The 26,332-nt window shown below is 44.3% G+C and overlaps 1 protein-coding gene across 1 annotated transcript in view; it reads left to right on the top strand.

Moving 5' to 3' along the window:
• Positions 1 to 439: 439 nt before the first annotated feature.
• LOC129821500 (nck-associated protein 5-like) overlaps positions 440 to 26,332 on the top strand; it is a 109,798-nt gene continuing 83,905 nt past the window's right edge. The window contains exon 1 of the mRNA XM_055879173.1: positions 440 to 500. Within this exon, the coding sequence (XP_055735148.1) occupies positions 440 to 500 (61 nt within the window). The remainder of the gene's footprint in view (positions 501 to 26,332) is intronic.

Here is a 26,332-nt window from a genome sequence, read left to right as displayed (position 1 = left end):
CATTACACTCTTATGAAGCAGAGAACAGGGAGAGTGTACCCAGAGTGTAACCACTAATTGGGCACATTTGAAAATAGCCCCATCTCTGTAATATTTAGTTTGCACCCTTTTGTGACCTTTTTTTTTATTTGTGACCTTTCACCTCACCATTGACATGCAGGCGTCGGAGTTAGTCCCTAGATCATCAACTGGAACATCACAATTGATACCCAGGACCTGGCTCTTGGGCGCAGCAACGCCATGGCGATCAGGGGGCCTACCAAGGGTGCAAGTGCTGGCCCTTTCACACAATGGTTCTATGGAGAGCATAAAGGGGAACTCCCCTAGCCAGGTTGGCGGGTGAGACGTGGCCAACCTACAATATTGGTGGGCAGCCGTGCTTCCACACCCCGGCATCTCTTATCACAGCCAGGGTGGCAGAGCTGGCAGGACAGCAGGGATGGCCACTAAGAGCACGACGCTGGAAGGGTTCACCCCCATGAGTGCAGGGGCCTGGCAGAGTGAGCTTTGTCATTGGACATTGCTGAGTTCTAGAAAGGAGCAGGGTACACATGTAACTGTACAAAATGTTCCCACAAACCCTCAACGTTTTGTATCATTCAGGTTGATAGGACTTAGAATGTAATAGTACTTGCAAGCTGTTATCTGAAAGGTTTACAGGGTATGAATTGCACAAATGCATGACTATTACGCAACAGTTTTGAATCAGTGGGCTCTGGATTTGATGTAGCATATCTGAACAAAGAGATTGTACAGAGAATCTTATTTGGTGTTGTGATCATGGCCCTATTATCGATTTAAAGTTGAGGCAAGAGTTGTGTAAATTATTGAATGACGTCAATGGGAGACTTGCACAACATTTTTTGTTAATCGTGCATATCTCTAGTCCCAGCTTTGATGCACCTGTACTGCTCTCAATGGTGCATCTCGGTAGAAGTTCGTGAGGATACGTTGTACGGCATGGTCCTACAGTCAGCCAGGTCGGTTCTGGCCACCTTCAGACAAACCTGAACACTGTTTGACATGGTATAGTCCTTCACCGAGACGTGCCTAAACACATATACATTTGTCCTGTCTTTTTACATGTTATTGCCTTCCCGATTGGATTTAATATTGCCAGGTGATGTTGGCTTACCCCTAAAGCTATTTATAATGACGGCCTACCCCGGTCAAACCCTAACCCAGACGAAACTGGGACAATTGTGCGCCGCCTTATGAGACTTGCAATCACAGCCAGGTTGTGATACAGCCTGGAATCAAACCAGGGTCTGTACTGACACCTCTTGCACTGAGATACAGTGCCTTAGACCGCTGTGCCACTCGGGAGTGCAGTGGCGCAAGTTTGTACATTGCATCTTCTAATGTCCACCACTTTGGAATTTGGGCGATGCTCAGGCTATTTCCTGTTTGGAATAAATAAGGCACTGTGTTTACAGATGGGTCCTGGATAATTTACTGTAATCAGGTGTACATCGCTTTCTGTCAGAGACTATTTTTATCATCCAAGATGCAAGTTCATAATATCCTAGAGCATGTACAGTGCCTTCAGAAAGTATCCACACCCCTTGACTTCTTCCAAATGTTGCTGTGTTACATTGCGTTGTGTTAAAATTGAATACATTGAGATACCCCACAATGTCGAAGTGGAATAAAAAAATTAAAAAACATTTTTACAAATTAATAAAAAATGAAAAGCTGAAGTGTATTGAGTCAATAAGTGTTATGGCAAGCCTAAATAAGTAGTAAGAGTAAAACTTGTTTAGCAAGTTACATAATAAGTTACATGGACTCACTCTGTGTGCAATAATCGTGTTTAACATGATTTTTGAATGACTACCTGTACCCAACACATAGAATTATCTGTAAGGTCACTCAGCCGAGCAGTGAATTTCAAACACAGATTCAACTACAAAGACCAGGGAGGTTTGCCAATGCCTCGCAAAGAAGGGCACGTATTGGTAGATGGGTAAAAAAAAAAATCGGACATTGAATATCACTTTGTGCATGGTGAAGTTATTCAAATCAAATCAAAATGTATTGGTCACATACACGTGTTTAGCAGATGTTATTGCGGTTGTAGCGAAATGCTTGTGTTTCTAGCTATGACAGTGCAATAATATCTAACTGTAACAGTCTCTTTCGGTGAGAGAGTGGACCAAGGCGCAGCGGGTGATGAATACATAATGATTTATTTGACAAGACGAACACTGACACGAAATACACTTGATAATTTACAAAATAACAAACGCACGTAGACAGACCTGAACTAACGAACTTACATAAACACGAAGAACGCATGAAACAGGTACAGACTACATAAACGAACGAACAAACCGAAACAATCCCGTGTGGTGCAACAAACACAGACACAGGAGACAACCACCCACAACAAACAATGTGAAACAAACTCCCTATATATGGTTCTCAATCAGAGGAAAACGTAAAACACCTGCCTCTGATTGAGAGCCATACAAGGTCAATTAAACCTGACACTTAACATAGAACAAACAACAGAGACTGCCCACCTAGCTCACGTCCTGACCCACTAAACACAACTATACAAAAGGAAAACAAGGTCAGGAACGTGACACTAACAAGTAAAATCTAACAATTTCACAACATATACCCAATACACACAAATCTAAGTAAATGAATGATGAATTAAGAATATATAAATAAATGAGCAATGTCAGAGCGGTGTACATTAAGATACAGTAGAATAGAATACAGTATCTACAGTACATATGAGATGAGTAATGCAAGATATGTAAACATTATTAAAGCGTTTAGTATTCCGTTTATTAAAGTGGCCTGTGATTTCAAGTGTATGTATATATGCAGCATCCTCTAGTGTGCTAGTGATGGCTTTTACCAATCTGATGGCCTTGAGATAGAAGCTGTTTTTCAGTCTCTTGGTCCCAGCTTTGATGCACCAATACTGCCCTCTCCTTCTGGATGATAACAGGGTGAACAGGCAGTGGCTCGGGTGGTTGTTATCCTTGATGTTCTTTTTGGCCTTCCTGTGACATTGGGTGATGTAGGTGTCCTGGAGGGCAGGAAGTTTGCCCCCGGTGATGCGTTGGGCAGACCGCACCACCCTCTGGAGAGCCCTGAGGTTGAGGGCGGTGCAGTTGCCGTACCAGGCGGTGATACAGCCCGACAGGACGCTCTCAATTGTACATCTGTAAAAGTTTGTGAGAGTTTTAGGTGACAAGCCAAATTTCTTCAGCCTCCAGAGGTTTAAGAGGCGCAGTTGTGCCTACTTTTAATTAGGACACTGCCACAACTGGAGGTCTGCTGGTTGGATTATTTTTATTTGCCCTGCACACGAAGAGACAACACACACTATTTTAGCCTTTGGCGCAGTCACAGTTCTCAGGCACCTCGCTAGCCGAAGGTCAGGCAAAAGAGAACAATAAGGGGGTATGGAAATACAGATAACCCGCGATGGGCCAAACCAAAATAAACAAAACTTTTACAATCACGCGTATGTACAATATTGATATGAAAAGGTGTTTGTACACCAAAAAATAGCATTAGCTATGCAGCTGTAATTAAATTTTAAAAAACACACTGAATTATTATTATTATTATCAAATTAGTAGTGTCAGACGACTGATCAGAATCCTGGTAGAATCCTCAGGTTCCTCCCACAAAGGCAAAGGCAGAAAGTTGACTGGCATAATCAGGTTCCTATGCACAGTTTTGATGCGTCCAGTGGTAGGGTGTTGTATACGATATGTGTTCAGTGAGCTGTTCTTCGCAACAACTATGTACACCACACTCTCCCAGCGATCAGCCAGTTTCTTCTTGCCCCTCTCCCCCTTGTTAGCAAGTAGAACTCTGTCTCCCTTCTGCACCGAGTGACCCTTAGACCGTCTGTTGTAGACCTTGGCTTGTCTCTTTTGTTGCTTACTGGCATGCTGCTGGGCCAATGTCATGGCCTCTCTCAGATCCTCACCCAGAGACTGGACATACTTATCCACATCTACTGTGTCCCCATCCAACAGCACACTTTCAAACATAACATCTACCGGCAACCTAGGGGTGCGTCCGAACATCAAGAAGAATGGTGGAAACCCAGTAGTCTAATGAACAGTGCAGTTATAGGAGAATGTCAATGTGTTCAACATCTGAGGCCATTTAGCCTTGGACCTAGCTGGCAGAGCTCTAATCATCCCACCCAGTGTGTGATTCAGACGTTCTGCTTGACTGTTACCCATGGGATGATAAGGTGTGGTGTGGGACTTTTCAACACCAGATAACTGAAGTAATTCTGCAATAAGGGAACTCTCAAAGTTAGCACCCCTGTCAGAATGGATACAATCAGCGAACCCATAAATGCAGAAGAAATTATTCCAGAGAACACGAGCAACAGTCTTAGCAGACTGGTTTGGACATGGATACGCACAGGCCAGCTTAGTAAAGTGATCAGTCACTACTAACACATCAATAGACTTGTTGTTTGAATCTTCTGCAGTCCAGAAATCAATACACACGAGTTCTAAAGGTGCCCTTGTCACAATGGAGACAAGTGGAGCTCTTGCTTCAGGCTCAGGTGCTTTACTCAACACACATCTCTTACAGTGGGCCACGTACTCCTTGACATCCTTTTCCATAGATTCCCAGTAAAACCGCTGTCTCGTGAGCCACAATGTGCGCTGCTGACCCTGATGACCAGCATCATCATGAACTCCCTTCAACACAAGGCCTCTCAAAGACACAGGTACGACATACTGGAATATTTTCTTCTTACTCACTGGGTGTTTTGAGACACGATACAGAATCCCTAATCGCGTGGTGAGTTTTCCCCACTGTCTTAGAGTATAAACTGTTTCTTTAACTTCAAGTACTCGCTCTCTCCTAGATGGGCGCCGGCCTTTATCTACAAAGAACATGACTCTGCTGATGATAGGATCCAGTGACTGGTTATCATACAGCTCCTTATGTGTAAGGACAGGTAAAGGGCTCTGACCCATGGACATCAACTTCTCAAGGTGCTGCACATGTGAAACGGCCCTCACTGTGTCACCATCCTCCCATCGGCGGTAAGCATGGAGGACAGCAGACACCTCTTCACAGGAAACCAACCCACTGACATCGTCTCCAGCTCTACTCAACTCACTGCCAGGAGCCATAGACGTTCTACAGCCAGCCTCGGGCTGCTCACAGGAGAGGTGGAACATGTCTTGTACATCATCCACTCAAAGACCTCTGGCTGTCCAGCAGGACATCATATGGAATTCTTGTCAGTCGGTGCAGAACTTTGGAGCGGACAAATGGCTCTCTGCTCAAAGCATCAGCAACGACATTCTTGGGCCCTGGTATGTACTGGATATCAAAATCAAAGGGTGCCAGCTTTGCAACCCATCTCTGCTCGCATGCATCAAGTCTCGGCTTTGTAAGAATATATTTGAGTGGATTGTTGTTGGTCCACACAACTTATGCCCTTGCAGCCAATGGCTGAATTGATCATGAATGTCCCATTTTATGGCTAGAAATTCCAGCCGGTGAGCAGGATACTTGGATTGTGCATGATTATGAGATTTACTAGCAAAAGCTATTGGCCTGGCTATGGCCTTCCCATCTTGCACTTGGGATAGTACAGCTCCCAAACCACTAGTAGAGGCATCAACAGAAAGTGAAAATGTCTGAGAAAAATCTGGATGAGCCAGCAGTGCCTGGTCAACTAGTGCTGCTTTCAAAGCTTCAAAAGCGAGTTGACATTCAGCAGTCCAGTCCGCAGCAGTGAGCCTGAGAGAGGGACCTGGCCTCTTTCTGCCCTTGCCTCTCCTAGGCTTCTTCTGACCTGTAGTCAGCTGAAACAATGACCTAGCAACCATGGAACAATTCTCAATGTAGTGTTGATAGTATACTACCATACCAAGGAAAGAACGGATTTTGCTAGGAGACGGAGTGACACCCTCAGCTTCCATCATCTCACTCTCAGTCACATTTAAAATGGTTTGAGCCTTAGCAGGGTCAGTGGCTACACCCTCCTGAGAAATGATGTGGCCCAAAAACTTAACAGACCTCCTCAAAAACTTGCACTTAGACGGAGACAGTTTAAGATTGTGCTCGTGCAACCGCTGAAAAAGCATCTCAAGTCTCTGCAGACTCTCTTCCTCCGTCTTAGCAAAAAACCACCAGATCATCCAAATAGCAAAGGAGACTTAGAAAGTTTTGGTCCCCAAAGATGGTCAGCATCATTCTCATAAAAGTAGCTGGGCTGTTGCAAAGGCCATGAGGTAAACGATTGTACTCGTGCAGACCTAAAGGAGAGGAAAAGGCAGTGTATTTCTTATTCTCCTCATGCAGTGGCACATTGTAGTACCCTGATGTCAAGTCTGTTGTGCTGAAGAAGGCATTACCTCCCAGCGAAGCAAGTACATCAGCCCGATGAGGCAGGGGATGAACATCCTTTACTGTGGGGGGCTTTTAACCACCTAAAGTCAGTACATAGACGCAAGTCCCCATTATTTTTCCATACCAGCAGCAATGGTGAGGCATACTCGCTGCTGGATTTTCTGAGGATTTCCCTGGGTTTTTGGTAATGAGCTGGAGAAAGCCTACGATAAGGTAATCGAAATGGGCGGTCATCAGTCAGCCGCATGCGATGGCAGAACTCTTTTGCCTCGCCACAATCCAGGCTATGTCTAGAGAACACTGTGACATACTTCATACTTCTCGACTAGTTTGTCTTTCCAGAACTGTGAAACTGGACTCTCCTCAACAGACAAGCCTTGAAGTTCAAGATTGCTCAGTGTACTGTTGCCATTAACTACACTGCCACCAACTGAACTCTTAGCTGTAAGACTGCCATGTGAGCTGTCACATTGTACTTTTGCCACGTTCTGGTAAGCTGCTTGCTGTTTGACATCATCAAAATCCTCCAATGCAATGCAAGGGTACACATTCGCCACTTTAGCATTTTGTCTCAGGGTAACTGGTGAAGTTGTTGGATTCACAATCTTCACAGGGAGCTATCCATCCCCCCACAGAGGCGTAACTACTCTCCCTACTGATATGTGTCGATTCACACAACGAGACGTGCTGGGCTCGACAACAACAGTACTGCCCACAGAGACTTTTGTCTTTGGCGGTAGGCGGCCCCACACCAGATGCTCACTCATGGGTTGGAGCGTTCCTGCTCTCTTCAACTTAATGGTGCCCCCTTTATCTGGGATGGAGTCTCCTCTCCATCTCTCCAGATTTGATAGGAGACGCAGGAACTGGCTGTCATCACACTGGCCAGAAGGACCTGGCGTACCCACCACCCGCCACTAGCTGTCATTTGATTTGAACTGTCTAATCAGAGACTTCAACACGTTAGTGCCCACAATGAGTTCATCAACCTGCCCATCTACAATAAGCACTGGGACTACTTAACTGAAGCCATAAAACTGTATGTTTAAGTCACACATGCCCACTGAGCTAGTTTGCGTCCCACCACAACCCACCAGAATGATGTCTGAAGGAGCTAGAAAGTTCCCCTCTACCACTCCTGCCTCCCTCAACCGAGGTGCAATATCTGCGCACAGAGTAGTAGCCATGGACCCACTATCTAACATCCCCTTCAGCTCAACTTTATCCTGTACTAGCACGATGGTGTAAAACAAACTGTCAGTCATTCTGAGTAATTCTCATTGGTTTCTGAAAAATTACTGTGTTGTTCTTGGGTACTGACTCACAAAACAAAGAATAAACAGATTGGATATCATCATCAGTGGAGGACAAATTAGACTGCCCCACATTGCCCTCCTCAGAATGGAGGCTTTCTAGTTTTCCTGAGACCTGCCAGTCTGTCCACATCCAGGGCTCTGTCGCTGCCCAGTCTCACTACAGTCAAAGCTCATATGGCCCGGAGAGAGGCACTTGAAACACAGCTGGTGCATCTGACAGTGAGCTTTGGTCCAGTGATTAGTGCTTCCACAGACAGCGCTCTCACGCTGACGTTTGGGGAACTGTTTATGGGGCCCTCTGTTCACAATCTGAGTATTGCTGACAAAGAGCCTTCTTTAACACACTCAAAACTTTCTCTAATGTCCCCCCCCCCCCCCCCCTCAGATACAGATGGGGCCTGTTCTGGTTCACGGCCACATCGAGAAAAAGATGACACATTAGGTCTGCTCACAGGATCCACTTCCTCCTGGGGGGATCAAGGACAGCAGCCACCTGCTGTGAAAGTTGTGTTCTACATGCTTTACGCTCCCTTAACAGTTCATCCAAACGATCCTGTACCTCACTGGCTGTCCAGTCACAAAGAGGTTTGCATTTGAACACTTGGGCCAACTCTTTATCAGGACAGTTGCGTACGAACATGACTGCCAACTCTGAGCACTGATTGGGCAAGGTTCTACCCTCACTTACAATGTACTGTTCAGCTGCCTCTGCAGCTTTGTTAAGCCTAATCCAGAAATCTAGTGGACCCTCATTAGCATATGGTTTCATTGAATAGAAATCAGCTAATGGCATACCTGAGCAGACAGTATCCCAAAAGTGTTGCTTGAGAACATTAAACACTGCCTTAACATCTGTGACAACAGGGTTGCTACACATCCAGACTTAGGTCACATCCCATGCCCTCCCCATGAGCCTAGACATCACCTCCCCAACATTCTCAGACCCAGTGTAACACCTCTTCTCTAGGTAGACTCCCATTAGCTCCTCCCACTCCAGGACAAAGTACTTATCTGAGCCATCAACCCTAAAGAAAGGTGGAGCACTAACATCTGACTTCACAACCAGATTCAGCTTGGACGCATCAATAAAAGTTGACCCACATTGCTCAGGCAGGGGAAACTGCTGGGGTTGATGAGGGGAATGGGCAGGAGAAAGACTTGAAGCCCCAGGCTGCAGTAAACTCGCTCTGATAGATTCTCCTATCTCTGACCCAATCTGCTTAATAAGGTCACTAAGCTGACTCGGAGGTGTCCCATTATTTCTGAGGACTGGGGATGATTGTACATCAAGAGACATAGGTGGGATACCCTGGTCAGTTGGAATTAACAGCCTACCCCTCCCAGTGCTTGTAAACTCAGGTTTAGCAAATACTCTACTCCCAGGAGCTGACTGTACAAATGGTGTAAATGCAAGGACACCCCTCCCTCTACCCACAATCCCCAGCACAACTTATCTTATGGACTTGAGAGTCTTCCATGGTTCAATAGAGCACTAAACACAATGTAATTTACTGCATACAAATACCCCAAAAAATTCAATAAACAAATTCCTTCAAAACAGGCAAATAAACATCAATACCCTTATCTAGTGAATATGCTACATTCACCTTCACTATTTACAGTATACATTCACTTATAGCAAACCATCAAAAGTGCGCATGCGCAGATCGCGCATCTCCTCCACATGCACAGCTCCGGTGGTCGGCTTGAGCTGACCAGTCGGCAGGTCGCGGCACCAGTTTGTAGCGTGGTTCGTATTTGCCCTGCACACAAAGAGACAACACACAATATTTTAGCCCCTGGCGCAGTCACAGCTCTCAGGCACCTCGCTAGCCGAAGGTCAGGCAAAAGAGAACAATAAGGGGGTATGGAAATACAGATAACCCGCGATGGACCAAACCAAAATATACAAAACTTTTACAATCACATGTATGTACAATATTGATATGAAAAAGTGTTTGTACACCAAAAAATAACATTAGCTATGCAGCTGTAATTAAATTTAAAAAAACACTGAATTATTATTATTATTATCAAATTATTCACATCCCCTCTTGACCTGGCCTATTTGAATTGGTCCTTGTGTGCAACTTGGTGCATAATCTAGGGGAACAACATCACACTGTTACATATGCACTATCATCTTAATGATTGTGTGTACCATTATGGTTTGTCTGTACAGTTAACTTTAGGTATGAATTTTCCTTCAGTCGTCTATACTCATTTGCATTAGTGTTATATTCATCTGTACGACCCCTCTTAACGTGTGCACATTCATCCCAATGTATCTTGTCCAGCTGAGCCTCTTAGTCATACAGTTAATGCAGCCATGCAGCTTCATCTCATCAGTACAGTACATACTACACACACACACACGCACGCACGCACGCACGCACGCACGCACGCACGCACGCACGCACGCACGCACGCACGCACGCACGCACACACACACACACACACACACACACACACACACACACACACACACACACACACACACACTCCCTGCCAGCCTTTGGAGTATCAGGCCACAATGTAGGTCACGACATAAGCCCAGGGGTGTCCTGGTCCTCCCAACACTGTCACACACACACTCATGTTGTACATGGACATGCACATGAATCCCTATTCTCATTTTTGCTCATTTATATTCCAACCCTACAGTATCCATCGCACACTCATAAATTACAGTTTTTTACAATCGCTAGGACCCATTTCTCAATACTTCAAAACTCTTCACACAGTTCTCCTAACTAACTTTCAGCTTGGCACAGTAGTTTATTTCACGTGCAAAATGCCCTAAAACTACCAAAACACTTCATACACGTCTCAAATCAACTCGTTCTTCCATAACACTAGCAACGGTTGTCACCCAACAAGCACAAGTTGTCGCTCATAACACAATGACATAAACAACACTAACAACAGGAGGCATTACACAATGTTTTCTTTACAAAACAAGAATGACACCTCTCTAACTGTTAAGAATACACTGCAGTATATGTTACAGGAATGCATCAGACATGATGCAATATGCTTCAATATGTTTTATGTCATTTTATGGCATTGAGTGATTCCAAAATAAAATAATTTGTATATTCACCATCTACCGATACAGATACAGTAGCAATACTAGTCAACCCTGTCTTATGCATTTGGCCACAGGTTCTCATCCACATCACATCTTATGTCATCTTGGACAATACACCTAGGAAAGAATCTTTTGGCATGCCTGGTCCATCCCTGGCAATCTTCTTCAGACATGTCCAGGCATCCACCATTCATTGCGTCCAGGAGTGACATTTGATCATGTGGATGGTGGTCATAAACGTTCCACCTCCATGAGGAAAATAATTCCTCTATGGGGTTGAGGAATAGAGAGTAAGGAAGGAGGAAAAGTGACACCATCCTGGGATGGGCTGCAAACTACTCTGTGACTGCACGGGAGTGGTGAAATGCCACATTGTCCCATACAATTACAAACGTTGGCCGATTTCGCCTCACTGCAAACCTTTCCTCACCTGGCACAACCCTTTCCTCACCTGGCACAACTCTTCCATAGAGGTCACCCAGGAATGAAATGAGATGCTCAGTGTTGTATGGCCCAATTAGCTCTTTTTCCAGTCACATTCCTTTCATACAGTGTTTTGGCCAAGTTGAAACCAGCCTCATCCACAAAGATGAATCTGTGGGGTGTTCGCCTGGCTTCAATCTCCATGACTCTCTAAAATAAATCCACAATGCAACATAAGAGTTAGGCTATTACGGTAGTTTACATTATACCTTAAAACATGCAGTTGTGTGCCTCTGCCCTGTTTGGTTCTGTTCAAAACCAGTTCTCTATTTTATAGTCATCTTACCTGGACTTATTGGTTCCTGAGTTGCTTGACTCGTTCAGAGTTCCTCTCAAAGGGGACAGTGTACAACTGCTTCATCCTGACTTGATGTTGTTTCAGGACTCTAGAAATATTTGTTATGCTTACATTGTCTGCCAACACTCGTTGCGAATCTCTGTGAGTTTTATGCCATTGTTTCTGATGACCATATCAACGATTGCAGTTTCCTGCACAGCAGTGAAAATCCTACCTCTCCCGCCTGGGGGAGGTAACCGTTCGGTCCTAAGCAGAAATACAAAAACAATTACAATTACACACAAGTAGGTTTGGAGGCTTTGCTCAATATACTTCTGTAATGTGCAGTTTAGTCAGATGCCCTTGCAGAATGCACATCTTACCTGTTGTTTTGCCGGAAATGTCTCAGAATAGATGCCACTGTTGAGCGTTGCAGATTTGGCTGCACTCTCAGACCAGCCTCTCTCATTGATAGACCATGATTTATTACATGATGAATTATAGTAGCCCGAATCTCATCTGAGACTACAGCTCTGGATCTTCCTCTCAGTCTTCTTCCACCACACATACGTACTCCTCTCCCTCTCCCAGCCACTCTTCTTCCTCTGTCAGCCACTTCTCTATCTCTGGCTGGGTCCATGTTTACATTACAGTGCAGCATTATTCCTAAAATGTCCACTTTTGTAAAGATGGTAATGTAATTGAAAGACTAACACCTGGGTAGGTGTTCAGCTACAATGGGAATCAGCTGTCTAATTGTTTTGATAGTATTTCATTTTTTAGATTTGGAATATATTTCAATAGGGTGTTACTGTAGAAATGTAGCAAATTTATGTCTTATTCAATTTTGTGTTATTTTAGGTTTTGAACTTAAGTGTAACAGTTTTGAAAATAGTATGTGCAACATGTGCAAATTGGCCTGTAGGTACATAGAGTTTTGGTGGTGGTTGTGTCTGAGTGAGAAAAGACTTGAAAATTGAAAGATGTAGTCATTGAATGCGTTTTGTACCAAAGCAATGAAAAATGATCCACAGTTTAGCCACATAGACTGCTGTTGTGTTCACTGTGTAAAGAGTTTTGAAAAAGTGACCTAAGTATTGAGAAATGGGTCCTAGCGATTGTAAAAAAAAAACTGTAACACTCACTCCACACTTCATTCAATCTAAGCAACTGTCACTCATGTCCCCATACATTAGCTTACTGTCTGTCATAGGATGCAATTGGTGATGTGTGGCATCTGGTGGCTTAGAACCAGTCAGTTGGGTGCTCTTACTAGAAGAACAACCACAAGTCTGAAGACTCATGTATTCCCCTCAGGTGAAGAAATGACAACTAATTGACTGTCTCTATGCACACTCACAGGACTCAACACATTCACACACACTGGCACTCCAACACACACACACACACACACACACACACACACACACACACACACACACACACACACACACACACACACACACACACACACACACACACACACACACACACACACACACACACACACACACACACACACACACACACACACACACAATCATCGTATACACTGCTGCTACTCTGTTCATCATATATTCCCGATGCCTAGTCACCTTACCCCTGTACATATCTACCTCTATCACTCCAGTATCCATATGTTATTTTTAGTACTACATTGATATTGATGACTGCATTGTTGGATTTAGAGCTGGCAAGAAAGGCATTTCACTGTACTTGTGCACATGACATTAAAACTCTCTCTCTCACTCCCCTTTTCTCTCTCTACATACCTCCCTCTTTATTAATCTCATTAAGCCTGGTGAGTCACTTCTGAGAGCCCTAATGACTATAAAATGCCATCATGCTAGTTTCTAGGTTGACACTGCCTTCTAAGCACTTTCTAGGAGGGTGCTTTGGATCCTCAATAGATCGTGTGGATTAGGGAGTCACTGAGCAAACAGACATTATGATAACATGGAATTGGTTGTCTGTTACTGTATTTTCAAACCATAAATATACTGTAGATCAGGGATGTGCAACTCCAGTCTTCGGGGACCTGATTGGTGTCACATTTTTGCCCCAGCTAACACCTGACTCCAATAATCAACTAATCACGATCTTCAGTTTAGAATGCAATTAGTTTAATCAGCTGTGTTCACTAGGGATGGGGGAAAAGTGTGACACCACTCCGGCCCCTGAGGACTTCAGTTGCCCCTCCCTGCTCCAGATACTATATTATATCATATCAGGCGTTAATGCTATTGCCCTTATTTTATAGCCCTTACATTTCTCTCTAATAATCTAATGTTCACTATAGAAATGTCACTGTAATTATCAAATGCTTTAAGAGTTTTATGCATTTTAGTTCTTCAATAGACGCGGTATAGGATTCTTTTGAAATGAGTTGCCTGGCAGCGTATCATCTGAGGGTCATGTGACATGATGTGCATCTTCTATTGAATCATACCACTCCACTGAAGACATTGGACTAATCTTTTCAAAAGAGGGGCACAACCGAGACCAATTCAGTCGTGACCGTGTAGCATATCTTCCTCGGCAGTGCCCACAAGTCACACATTCCCTTTGAACTTAATAGATTTTGTCAATTCAAATACATTTATACCATTGGTCAAATATCGCATTGGTACATTCTCATGTAAAGTATTACGATTTTGAAGTACCTATGGAGGCAACTTTGACCTCATGGTCTCATCATGGTCTCTCTCTTTAAAATAGTACAAAATGCGATGGCTATCCTCACCAGCCTTGCAGAAGCAGAACATGCCACCTATGAAGTCAGCAGTCCCCAACCCCCACCCCGAACACATGTTATACATGCCCCGGGCACAGGCTGAGCATAACACTGAAACACAGCTGAGAGAGAGAGAGAGAGAGGGGGGGGGGGGGGGGGTGAGAAAGAGAGAGAGGAAGTATGAGTGAGCATCAGAGAAAAGGACAGAAATAGAGTGATTAAGGAGTTATTGCAGAGAGGCTAAGAGAGAGAGAGAGAGAGAGAGAGAGAGATAAAGAGAGAGAGAGAAATGTAGGTGCACATGGGGTTATGGTATTTTTGCGAGAGCCTTTTCCTTTCATCTCCGTGGATATGAACCTCAAGTGGATTTTGTTGTCTCAGATTCCTACTGGATTTCCCTGTAATTCCTCCCTGGATCTAAACAGCTGTTGAAGTCGTGAAGACCAAACCGTGCCTTCTCTTCATTGAAGCTTCAACATGGGCCCTTGACTGGGTTCCCTGGCTGGATTTTATTTTATCTCTATTTCACCAGGTGGTCCCATTGAGATCAAAATACTTATTTTTCAAGGGAGACCTGGCCATTAAGGATGGTGCTATGTTGCGCCCCCACTGATCACCACCACTGCGTGCTCTACAGTGAAGATTCCTCCATGTGCTGACATCCCTACTCATGGATAGCCGCTGGCAGGGTAAGACGCTGCCATGACGGCTGCTTTAAATTAATGACCGTCATGCTGAAATGTAAGCCTGCTTCGTGCGGCGCTGGATTGCCACATTGTTGGTGTGTTATGCATGGCCTGAGAATTGTCATGGCGACTGACTGACAGACAGACAGACAGATGACAATTGTGAGGTATGGTTTGTGTAGCAGTAGCAAGGTCCATGATGTGTTAATGGACCGCACTTATGTAATAAGGAGTATAAACTGGATAAACCCAAAGGAGTATAAACCCCAAGGGGTATATTCAAAATGGCACTGTGCCGGGTAACTGTGAATTACGGTTGAAACTTGAATGCGGAATCCAATGGTTTTCCGTGCCAGCTGTGCACTTTAGGTGAAGCAACTTTCTTAGATTAGTGTACATGCAGAGTATTGCTTCTGTTGGCGCCTATCTAAACAAGTGTGCACACAGATCCAAAACGGGAGTACAACATTTTGAAAAGTGCGTAGCACGCGTTATGTGATGTACACCTCCGTGTTTCTTCCCGACGAGAAGGCTGTCTCATCCAATAGAAATGGGAGATAATGGGCAACAACAACAGCAGCAGCAGCCCTGAATAGGAGAGGACTCTTACTCAACAGTGGATGTGATGTGGCTCAGGGCAAGGGGATGGTCATTGTCCACAGATACATTTGCATGATTAGTCCATCAAGGCACACAATCGACTGACTGGACAAGAGAGACTGCGAAATACCTTTAGGTTGAGGTAGTTAAGCTACATGTTTAGGGTACAACCAGGCAAGTGCAACGAGAATATGATACACACAGTGAACGATATAAATACTCTCCGTCATAAATAGACTGTGGTAGTATGCATTCATTTTAGTTTCATGAAATCAAATAGTTTATGTAATCAAGGTGTTGTTTACATAATCAAGTTTGTGCTGCAGATAGCAATAGCCTGGGAGCAAAGATAGCTAGCCCCGCTTCTACAGGCTTATATATGGGTACTCTAACCTATCTAAAATAAATAAGACAGTTCATTTTCAGCTGGCGTCAGAGGCTTTATCAACAACATGTTTGTATACTTTTTGTCTTGAACACCCTGCAGGCCCTTACTGCACATCCTTGCTTCACCCCTTTGGGTAGAACTGAATTGTTACGCAACTAGGGCCGCGCAATACGGCCTAAAAATCACATCTAAATTTTTTCAAACTTATGGGCGATTCATGTTTCAGTATCAGTCAAAAGTTTGAAAAACCAACTCATTCAAGGGTTTTTCTTAATTTTTTACGATTTTCTACATTGTTGAATAATAGTAAATACATCAAAACTATGAAATAACACATATGGAATCATGCAGTAACCAAAAAAGTGTTAAACAAATTAAAATATATTTTATATTATTCAAAGTAGCCACCCTTTGCCTTGATGAGAGCTTTGCACACTCTTGGCATTCTCTCAACGAGCTTCACCTGGAATGCTTTTCCAACAGTCTTGAAGGAGTTCCCACATATGCTGAGCACTTGTTGGCTGCTTTTCCTTCATTCTGCGGTCCATCTCATCCCAAACCATCTCAATTGGGTTGTCAGGTGATTGTAGAGGCCAGGTCATCTGATGCAGAACTCCATCACTCTCCTTCTTGGTCAAATAGCCCTTACACAGCCTGGAGGTGTGTTGAGTCATTGTCCTGGTAGCCATGCTGGTTAAGTGTGCCTTGAATTGTAAATTATTATAATTCACAGACAGTGTCACCAGCAAAGCACCCCCACACCATCACACCTCCTCCTCCATGCTTCACGGTGGGAACTACACATGCAGAGATGATCTGTTCACCTACTCTGCGTCTCACAAAGACACGGCAGTTGGAACCCAAAATCTCAAATCTGGACTCATCAGACCAAAGGACAGATTTCCACTGGTATAATGTCCATTGCTCGTGTTTCTTGGCCCAAGCAAGTCTCTTCTTATTATTGGTGTCCTATAGTAGTGGTTTCTTTGCAGCAATTCGACTATGAAGGCCTGGTTCACGCAGTCTCCTCTGAACAGTTGATGTTGAGATGTGTCTGTTACTTGAACTATGTGAAGCATTTATTTGAGCTGCAATCTGAGGTGCAGTTAACTCTAATGAACTTATCTTCTGCAGCAGAGGTAACTCTGGGTCTTCCTTTCCTTCCTCATTTCATCATAGCTTTTGCGATTGCACTTGAAGAAACTTTGACAGACCTTCATGTCTTAAAGTAATGATGGACTGTCGTTTCTCATTGCTTATTTGAGCTGTTCTTGCCATACACAACTGATTGGCTGAAACGCATTAAGAAGGAAAGACATATCCCAGTATTCCTCCTCACCCTCAGACTCGCCCCTCGGCTTAGCCGACCAATCCGTGTTCCCCCCCCCCCAACATTTTTTGGGGGGGCTGCCTCTCGGGCTTCCGTCGTGGTCGAGAACTTCGGAGTCGACGTTGATCCTCCTTTCTCACCCGGGCCCAGGATCTCTGCTCCTCCTGGCCACGTTGCTTGGTCCTTTGGTGGTGGGATCTTCTGTCACGATCGTTATAAGGAGTGGACCAAGATGCAGCGTGGTATGTTTCCATCCTTTTATTTGGAAGAGAAACTAAAAGAACAAAAACAAATACCGCAAACAAACGAAACGTGACGCTCAGAGTAGTGCTCACAGGCAACTATACCTAGACAAGATCCCACAAAGCACAATGGGGAAATGGCTATCTAAATATGATCCCCAATCAGAGACAACGATAAACTGCTGCCTCTGATTGGGAACCACACCAGTCCAACATAGACATACAATTCCCCTAGATAACCCACCCTTAATCACACCCCGACCTAACCAACATAGAGAATAAACATCTCTCTATGGTCTGGGTGTGACACATGCATATCATTGCATGTTCATAGTGACATAGAGCAGGGGCACTTACCATAGTTGCACATATGGAGAAAATATTTAAAGGCCTAGGGTACGAGAACATTTTTACCTTTTAAAGATACATTTCATGCAATTCGACATCATTTTACGTGACTGGAGACTTTGGCATTTCAATGCCGTGTTCAAAACTCTCTGATTTGGAAATCTCCGACTTCTGACTCCAGTGCTTTCAAGATAACTGAGGACTCATTCAACTCGGAATTCCAAGTCGGGAGCTCAGGCCTCTTTCTAGAGCTCCGAGTTTCGACCCGAAGATCACTGACGTCGTGTTTGGACCTTGTTTTTTTCAGAGTTCCCAGTTGTCATGAAAGCACCATAATACCACACAAATGTTCGAAATGACAAGCTACTTTGACACTGACAAACTGATAATCTGAGATCAATAAAACGACCTCGTCTTGAATTCATCAATAGCCTAGGCCTAGGTGTTTGCAGACACATATTGTAGCCTACAATATCAGGAGGAAATTATAGTCCTAAAAATGCTTTCCAGCTTTACTGACTCACTCAATGATGCGCAGCTCACTCGCTGGTGATGGCCGATGAGCTCATGCTAAAAGCCTCTCTCTCTCTCTCTCTCTCTCTCTCTCTCTCTCTCTCTCTCTCTCTCTCTCTCTCTCTCTCTCTCTCTCTCTCTCTCTCTCTCTCTCTCTCTCTCTCTCTCTCGTTTTACTTTATAAAACAATAGGCCTATTTGAAAGTTGATCAAATATTTTGGTAGCCAACAGCAGACAGATGCGAGTCCTCTCATTTTGTCAGGAGCCATTTGCTTTCCAACCTGTGTTTTCCAGCTATAGTATTTCAAGTATTGCCAAAGGCCTGTTTCGTCTGCATGCTGTTTGTTCAGTGACAGATTTGCCACGTGTTTCCGACTGTAGGCTATGCCTTGTTAGTGGGCTAAACCCCAGAGCTAGGAATTGTTAATTTATTTTTTAGCTGATCCTCTGTGGCTAAATGATATGCCAAAAAGTACGATCTTTGTCCCCATGTGCAGTTGCAAACCGTAGTCTGGCTTTTTTTATGGCGGTTGTGGAGCAGTGGCTTCTTCCTTGCTGAGCAGACTTTCAGGTTATGTCGATATAGGCCTCATTTTACTGTGGATATAGATACTTTTGTACCTGTTTCCTCCAGCATCTTCATAAGGTCCTTTTCTGTTGTGCTGGGATTGATTTGCACTTTTCGCACTAAAGTACGTTCATCTCTAGGAGACAGAACGCGTCTCCTTCCTGAGCGGTATGATGGCTGCGTGGTCCCATGGTGTTTATACTTGCGTACTATTGTTTGTACAGATGAACGTGGTACCTTCATGCGTTTGGATATTGCTCCCAACGATGAACCAGACTTGTGGAGTTCTACATGAGGTCTTGGCTGATTTCTTTTGATTTTCCCATGATGTCAAGCAAAGAGGCACTGAGTTTGAAGGTTGGCTTTGAAATACATCCACAGGTAAACCTTCAATTGACTCAAATTATGTCAATTAGCGTATCAGAAGCTTCTAAAGCCATGACATCATTTTCTGGAATTTTCCAAGCTGTTTAAAGGCACAGTCAACTCAGTGTATGTAAACTTCTGACCCACTGGAATTGTGATACAGTGAATTTTAAGTGAAATAATCTGTCTGTAAACAATTGTCGGAAAAATGACTTGTGTCATGCACGAAGTAGATGTCCTAACCGACTTGCCAAAACTATCGTTTGTTAACAAGAAATTTGTGGAGTGGTTGAAAAACGAATTTTAATTTCTCCAACCTAAGTGTATGTAAACTTCCGACTTCAACTGTATGTGCCCTCTGTTCCCCATTGTCCTTGTTGATTATTGTTCAAGTTGGTCTTGTGAGTACTTGTGCTCTGTTGAATCGGCTTGCATGTTACAGTGTTAGTGTATACTTGTTATTACGGGTCTCGTCCCGTGTATTGTTATTACGGGTTTCGTCCCGTGTATTTATTAGAGGTTTTACACCTCTCTCTTTGTTTGGGTACAGCCCTGTGTTATATTTTGACGTGTTTGTTTTGGGCTTCGTCCCCGTCATGTTCATGACATACGCTTTTTTGGGTAGTGAAATAAACCCCCCCTATTTTGTATTCCTGCGCCTGTCAGCGTTTTTGTGCGCTTTTGTGTTGCTTAATATGTGTGATAAGACATATTTTTTTGCGACGTAATTCATAGGTAAACACACGCATTTTTGTGCAACTGTATTAATTGGAAAATACTTGTTCGGGGTGGCAAACTTCGGAACAATCTTTTGGAAGTTATTATAGCAATGCATGATGGGCAATGGTGTTATACATTCCCATTTTTTGTGTCCCACATTTATTTATATATTTCTAAAAAACATGTAAACAACCCAATATTGTTAATCAACCAGGTTGTCACCGAAATAATTATAATGTCATTGTAGCCTTACTGTAACGGTTGTCGTCGATGGAAGGAGAGGACCAAAGCCCAGCGTGGTTAGTGTTCATCTTATTTAATGAAACTGAAACTGAACACTTCAAATTACAAAACAACAAAGTGAAAACCGAAACAGTTCTATCTGGTGCAGACACACAAAGACTGAAAACAACCACCCACAAAACCCAACAGAAAACAGGCTACCTAAATATGGTTCCCAATCAGGGACAACGATTGACAGCTGCCTCTGATTGAGAACCATATTAGGCCAAACACAGAAAACCAACACAGAAATAGAAAACATAGATTACCCACCCAACTCAGGTCCTGACCACACTAAAACAAAGAAAATACAAAAGAACTATGGTCAGAACGTGACAGTACCCCGCCCCCTTCCAAGGTGCGGACTCCGGCCGCAAAACCTGAACCTATAGGGGAGGGTCTGGGTGGGCATCTGTCCGCGGTGGACGCTCTGGCACTGGACGTGGACCCCACTCCACCATTGTCATTACCCGCTTCCATGGCCTCCTAGGAACGGCGACCCTCGCCGCCGACCTAGGATTGGCAACCCTACTAAATGGCTCCACTGGACTGAGGGGCGCCTCTGGACTGAGGGGCAGCTCAGGACTGAGGGGCAGCTCAGGACTGAAAGGCAGCTCAGGACTGAGGGGCAGCTCCGGACTGAGGGGCAGCTCCGGACTGAGGGGCAGCTCCGGACTGAGGGGCAGCTCCGGACTGAAGGGCAGCTCTGGCAGCTCCTGACTGCCGGACGGCTCTGACGGCTCCTGACTGGCGGACGGCTCTGGCGGCTCCTGACTGGCGGACGGCTCTTGTGGCTCCTGACTGGCGGGCGGCTCTGGCGGCTCCTGACTTGCGGCCGGCTCTGGCGGCTCCTGGCTGGCGGGTGGCTCTGACGGCTCAGGACAGACGGGCGGCTCTGACGGCTCAGGACAGACGGGCGGCTCAGGCGGCGCTGGACAGATGGGCAGCTCTGGCGGCTCCTGACTGGCGGGAGGATCTGGCGGCTCCTGACTGGCGGGCGGCTCTGGCGGCTCAGCACAGACGGGCGGCTCTGATGGCTCAGGACAGACGGGCGGCTCTTACGGCTCAGGACAGACGGACGGCTCTGGCGGCTCAGGACAGACGGGCGGCTCAGGCGGCGCTGGACAGACGGGCAGCTCAGGCGGCGCTAGACAGACGGGCAGCTCAGGCGGCGCTGGACAGACGGGCAGCTCAGGCGGCGCTGGACAGACGGGCAGCTCAGGCGGCGCTGGACAGACGGGCAGCTCAGGCGGCGCTGGACAGACGGGCAGCTCAGGCGGCGCTGGACAGACGGGAGACTCTGGCCTGCTGAGGCGCACAGTAGGCCTGGTGCGTGGTGCCGGAATTGGTGGTACCGGGCTGGGGACAAGCACCACTGGGCGAGTGCGGGGAGCAGGAACAGGGCATACTGGACCCTGGAGACGCACAGTAGGCTTGGTGCGTGGTGCCGGAACTGGTGGTACCGAACTGGGGACACACACCACTGGGCGAGTGCGGGGAGGAGGAACAGGGCGTACTGGACTCTGGAGACGCACAGGAAGCCTGGTGCGTGGTGTTGGCACTGGTGGTACTGGGCTGGTGCGAGGGGCTGCCACAGGCGGACTGGTTCTCCTGTTGCTGCCCGTGACCACGCTGCTTGGTCCTTTTTTTGGTGGGTGGTTCTGTAACGGTTGTCGTCAGTGGAAGGAGAGGACCAAAGCGCAGCGTGGTTAGTGTTCATCTTATTTAATGAAACTGAAACTGAACACTTCAAATTACAAAACAACAAAGTGAAAACCTAAACAGTTCTATCTGGTGCAGACACACAAAGACTGAAAACAACCACCCACAAAACCCAACAGAAAACAGGCTACCTAAATATGGCTCCCAATCAGGGACAACGATTGACAGCTGCCTCTGATTGAGAACCATATCAGGCCAAACACAGAAAACCAACACAGAAATAGAAAACATAGATTACCCACCCAACTCACGCCCTGACCACACTAAAATAAAGAAAATACAAAAGAACTATGGTCAGAACGTGACATTTACGTTGTTGCCATTTTTTGTAATGCAAATACTGTTTTCTATTCTTATTTTTGCTTAATACTTTGGGATACTGGAAAGGCCCTCTTTTTGTGAAGGCAACAGTAGGCCTACACAATTTTCTTCATAACGCATTTTGTATTTCATGGAGTCTACATTACACAATTTTCTTCATAACGCATTTAGTACAAGCAACCACTTTTTCATGTACATTACACCATTTCTTTCATAATGCATTTTATCAAAGGCTATGTTGCCAGATTGGAGAAAAAATACAGATTTTTCTGTTGTGTTTTGTGGTATCGATGAAGGTATTTGATTATGGATTGGGGATACATTTTTATGATGGGAGATTGTAATACACACCATAATACACACACACGCACACAAACACTTACACACATAATACACACACTCACTTTGTTTGCATTCAAGTTCTAGCCAACTCTTTACTTTTGTAGGAATTATAATGTATTAAATATTTTTATCTAGTTGTCATGTATTCATTATCTTTAACTGGTGAAATGTTTGTAGTTTGCATGTTTCAGTAATAAGGAAGATGGTTAAATAGTCGTACATTTCTGCTTGATTTAGATTTAGGTCAATTTGGCATTTTTATACATATTCTGCATTTCCACTGAAGAAAGAAAGAATTATGTTCAATGTCAGCAGCACTTTCCATTGAGAAATGCTCAGTCTGAAGCCTTTCGGACACGCGTTTCACAGCCAATCATAATTATACAAGTTATATCACCTTAAAAGGGGTTTAAGAGAGTCTGAGGGAATAGGGGTATAAGAGAGTCTGACGTATAACCACTTACTTGAGTTCAGTCTTCGCCGATGAGAAGCAAGAGAGGCCCAGCTTTGTCCTTCATGACTGGGAAAGGCCTCAATTCTAGGCCGTGGGAAATCCTACATCCATCTCCTTAGATCAGGACAGGATGGATCAACAGTGATTCATATTATTGGTTTGCACCCTAAAAAAACGGATAGTTGTGTTTTTCTGCATAACACACTTCCATTATTTGTCTACCCGTATGATGTGGATCATTGCCAGGTTATTAGATGAGAAGCTTCAGAAACAAAGTAACACCATGGTTGTAAACACTTTCAACAGGAAGTTTGCAAATGTGTATCGTGACTTTGTTTTGGGGCCACACTGGTACGTTAACTCATGTAAATGTCTAGTCACAGAGGATTTTCTTCTGAATAAACGGTCAGGGCAAAGCACTTTCCATTCCGCTTCAGGCAACTTTGATGTAAGGCTTGATCACACCTGTAGTGACCACTTCTATCCGTCACGCCCGTTGTTGCTTATCTATTATTCACTAGATATATCAATGTAATTACACCCAACACAATGTTGAATAGCAGAATGCTTCCCACCACTAGATCACTTAACTAGACGTGAGCTGGACGTGAGCCCAACGCTGCCAACAATGTAGCGGAAGAAAGTAAATGATAGACACGAGCATAATAATCATTATGAAATGGCCTTGGAAGTGCCATTAGTGTAAGCTAACATAATTCATTATTTTACATTAACCTGTTACACTGCATTGGTGTGGCTTAATTGATCATAGCCCAGACTCGTTATAATTGCAAATACCATGCAGTTGCTCCAGGGGAATTTAAACCAAACATATATTTTTTTGCAGGTATTCTGTTTCCCCACATTTATTGATTTATTAATTTCCCATCATGAAAATGTATCCCCATTCCCCAATCAAATACCTTCCTCAACAACACAAAAAAACCTGACAATATAGCTTTTTTCCAATCTGGCAACCGTCTGATATAGCAACAGTATCCCAAAGTATTAAGTGAAAACAAGCATAGAAAACAGCATTGACATTAATAATAAATAAAACATAAGGCTACTATGATATTGTAGCAACCCTCAAAGACAGCTGTGTGTAATGAGTTATGCTGTTCGTTTCTTGTGTTGCACTTACCAGTACCCAGTGTTCGCGAGGTCCAACATTTTTTTGTATTTATTTTATTTCACCTTTATTTAACCAGGTAGGCCAGTTGAGAACAAGTTCTCATTTACAACTGCGACCTGGCCAAGATAAAGCAAAGTAGTGCGACAAAAACAACAACACAGAGTTACACATAAAACAAACGTACAGTCAATAACACAAAATAAATGAAAAATAGAAAGATCTATGTCCAGTGTGTACAAATGTAGAAGAGTAGGGAGGTAGGCAATAAATAGTCCATAGAGGCGAAAATATTTACAATTTAACATTAATACTGGAGTGATATATGTGCAGATGATGATGTGCAAGTAGAGATACTGGGGTGCAAAATAGCAAGAGGGTAAGTAATAATATGGGGATGAGGTAGTTGGGTGTGCTATGTACAGATTGGCTGTGTACACGTAAAGTGATTGGTAAGCTGCTCTGACAGCTGATGCTTAACGTTAGAGAGGGAGATATAAGACTCCAGCTTTAGAGATGTTTGCAATTCGTTCAAGTCATTGGCAGCAGAGAACTGGAAGGAAAGACGGCCAAAGGAAGTGTTAGCTTTGGGGATGACCAGTGAAATATACTTGCTGGATCGCGTGCTACGGGTGGGTGTTGCTATGGTGACCAGTGAGCTGAGATAAGCCAGGACTTTACCTATTAAAGACTTATAGATGACCTGGAGCAAGTGGGTTTGGAGACGAATATGTAGTGAGGGCCAGCCAACGAGAGCATACAGGTTGCAGTGGTGGGTAGCATATGGGGCTTTGGTGACAAAACGGATGGCAATGTGATAGACTACATCCAGTTTGCTGAGTAGAGTGTTGGAGGCTATTTTGTAAATGACATCGCCGAAGTCAAGGATCGGTAGGATAGTCAGTTTTATGAGGGTATTTTTGGCAGCATGAGTGAAGGAGGCTTTGTTGCGAAATAGGAAGCCTATTCTAGATTTAATTTTGGATTGGAGATGCTAAATGTGAGTCTGGGAGGAGAGTTTACAGTCTAACCAGACACCTAAGTATTTGTAGTTGTCCACATATTCTAAGTCAGAACCGTCCAGAGTAGTGATGCTAGTTGGGCGGGAGGGTGCGGGCAGCAATCGGTTGAAGAACATGCACTTAGTTTTACTAGCATTTAAAAGTAGTTGGAGGCCACGGAAGGAGTGTTGTACGGCATTGAAGCTCGTTTGGAGGCACAGTATCCAAAGAAGGGCCAGATGTATACAGAATGGTGTCGTCTGCGTAGAGGTGGATCAGACCAGCAGCAAGAGCGACATCATTGTAATACACAAAGAAAAGAGTCGGCTCGAGAATTGAACCCTGCCAATCAACCTGTTATCTGCCAAACACGGGAACGCCTAGAATGTTCCAGTGCCGGGCATCCTTGTGCTTAGTGGAGCGGTGGGGCGGTTTGGAAGGGGGGTGGAGCACCGCAAGTTTAAGACCATGCTTAGCCATTGTTCTCTCTCCTTACGTCTGGTCTTAACAATAGATGAGTCACCGTTGTTTGATACTGTTTTCCTTGGTTTATTTGGCGTGGGCTACGGCCAAACAGTAGCCTGTGTTGAGTTCGGTTAACAAATCGTAAACGCAATCCTCCGTCTGGACATTTGTTAATTTATGATCTAGCCAGGTCAATACAATATTATAATTATATCGGTGACAACCTGGATGATTAACAATATTGGATTATTAACATGTTTCTTTTTTCATATAAATACATGTGGGACACAAAAAAAGGCAGTGTAGAACACCATTGCCCAAAATGCATTGCACCAATAACTTTCAAAAGATTGTTCCGAAATTTGCCACCCCAAAAATGTATTTTACTGTGAATGAAGTCGCACAAATATTGGTGTCTATTCCTGCGAATTAAGTCGAACAAAAATTTTAGTATTTTCATACACAAAAAAAGCACAATCTGCTGAAACACTTTTGTACATATTTGCACGAATTGAGTGTGAGATTGTTTTGTTCTATGAGGAAATAAATGATGAAGTGCAACGCTGGAGAGATGAGAGTTGCAG

Source organism: Salvelinus fontinalis, chromosome 23 (genome assembly GCF_029448725.1).
Source record: "Salvelinus fontinalis isolate EN_2023a chromosome 23, ASM2944872v1, whole genome shotgun sequence".
Classification (NCBI taxonomy): domain Eukaryota; kingdom Metazoa; phylum Chordata; class Actinopteri; order Salmoniformes; family Salmonidae; genus Salvelinus; species Salvelinus fontinalis.
This window is presented reverse-complemented; position numbering and strand designations above follow the sequence as displayed.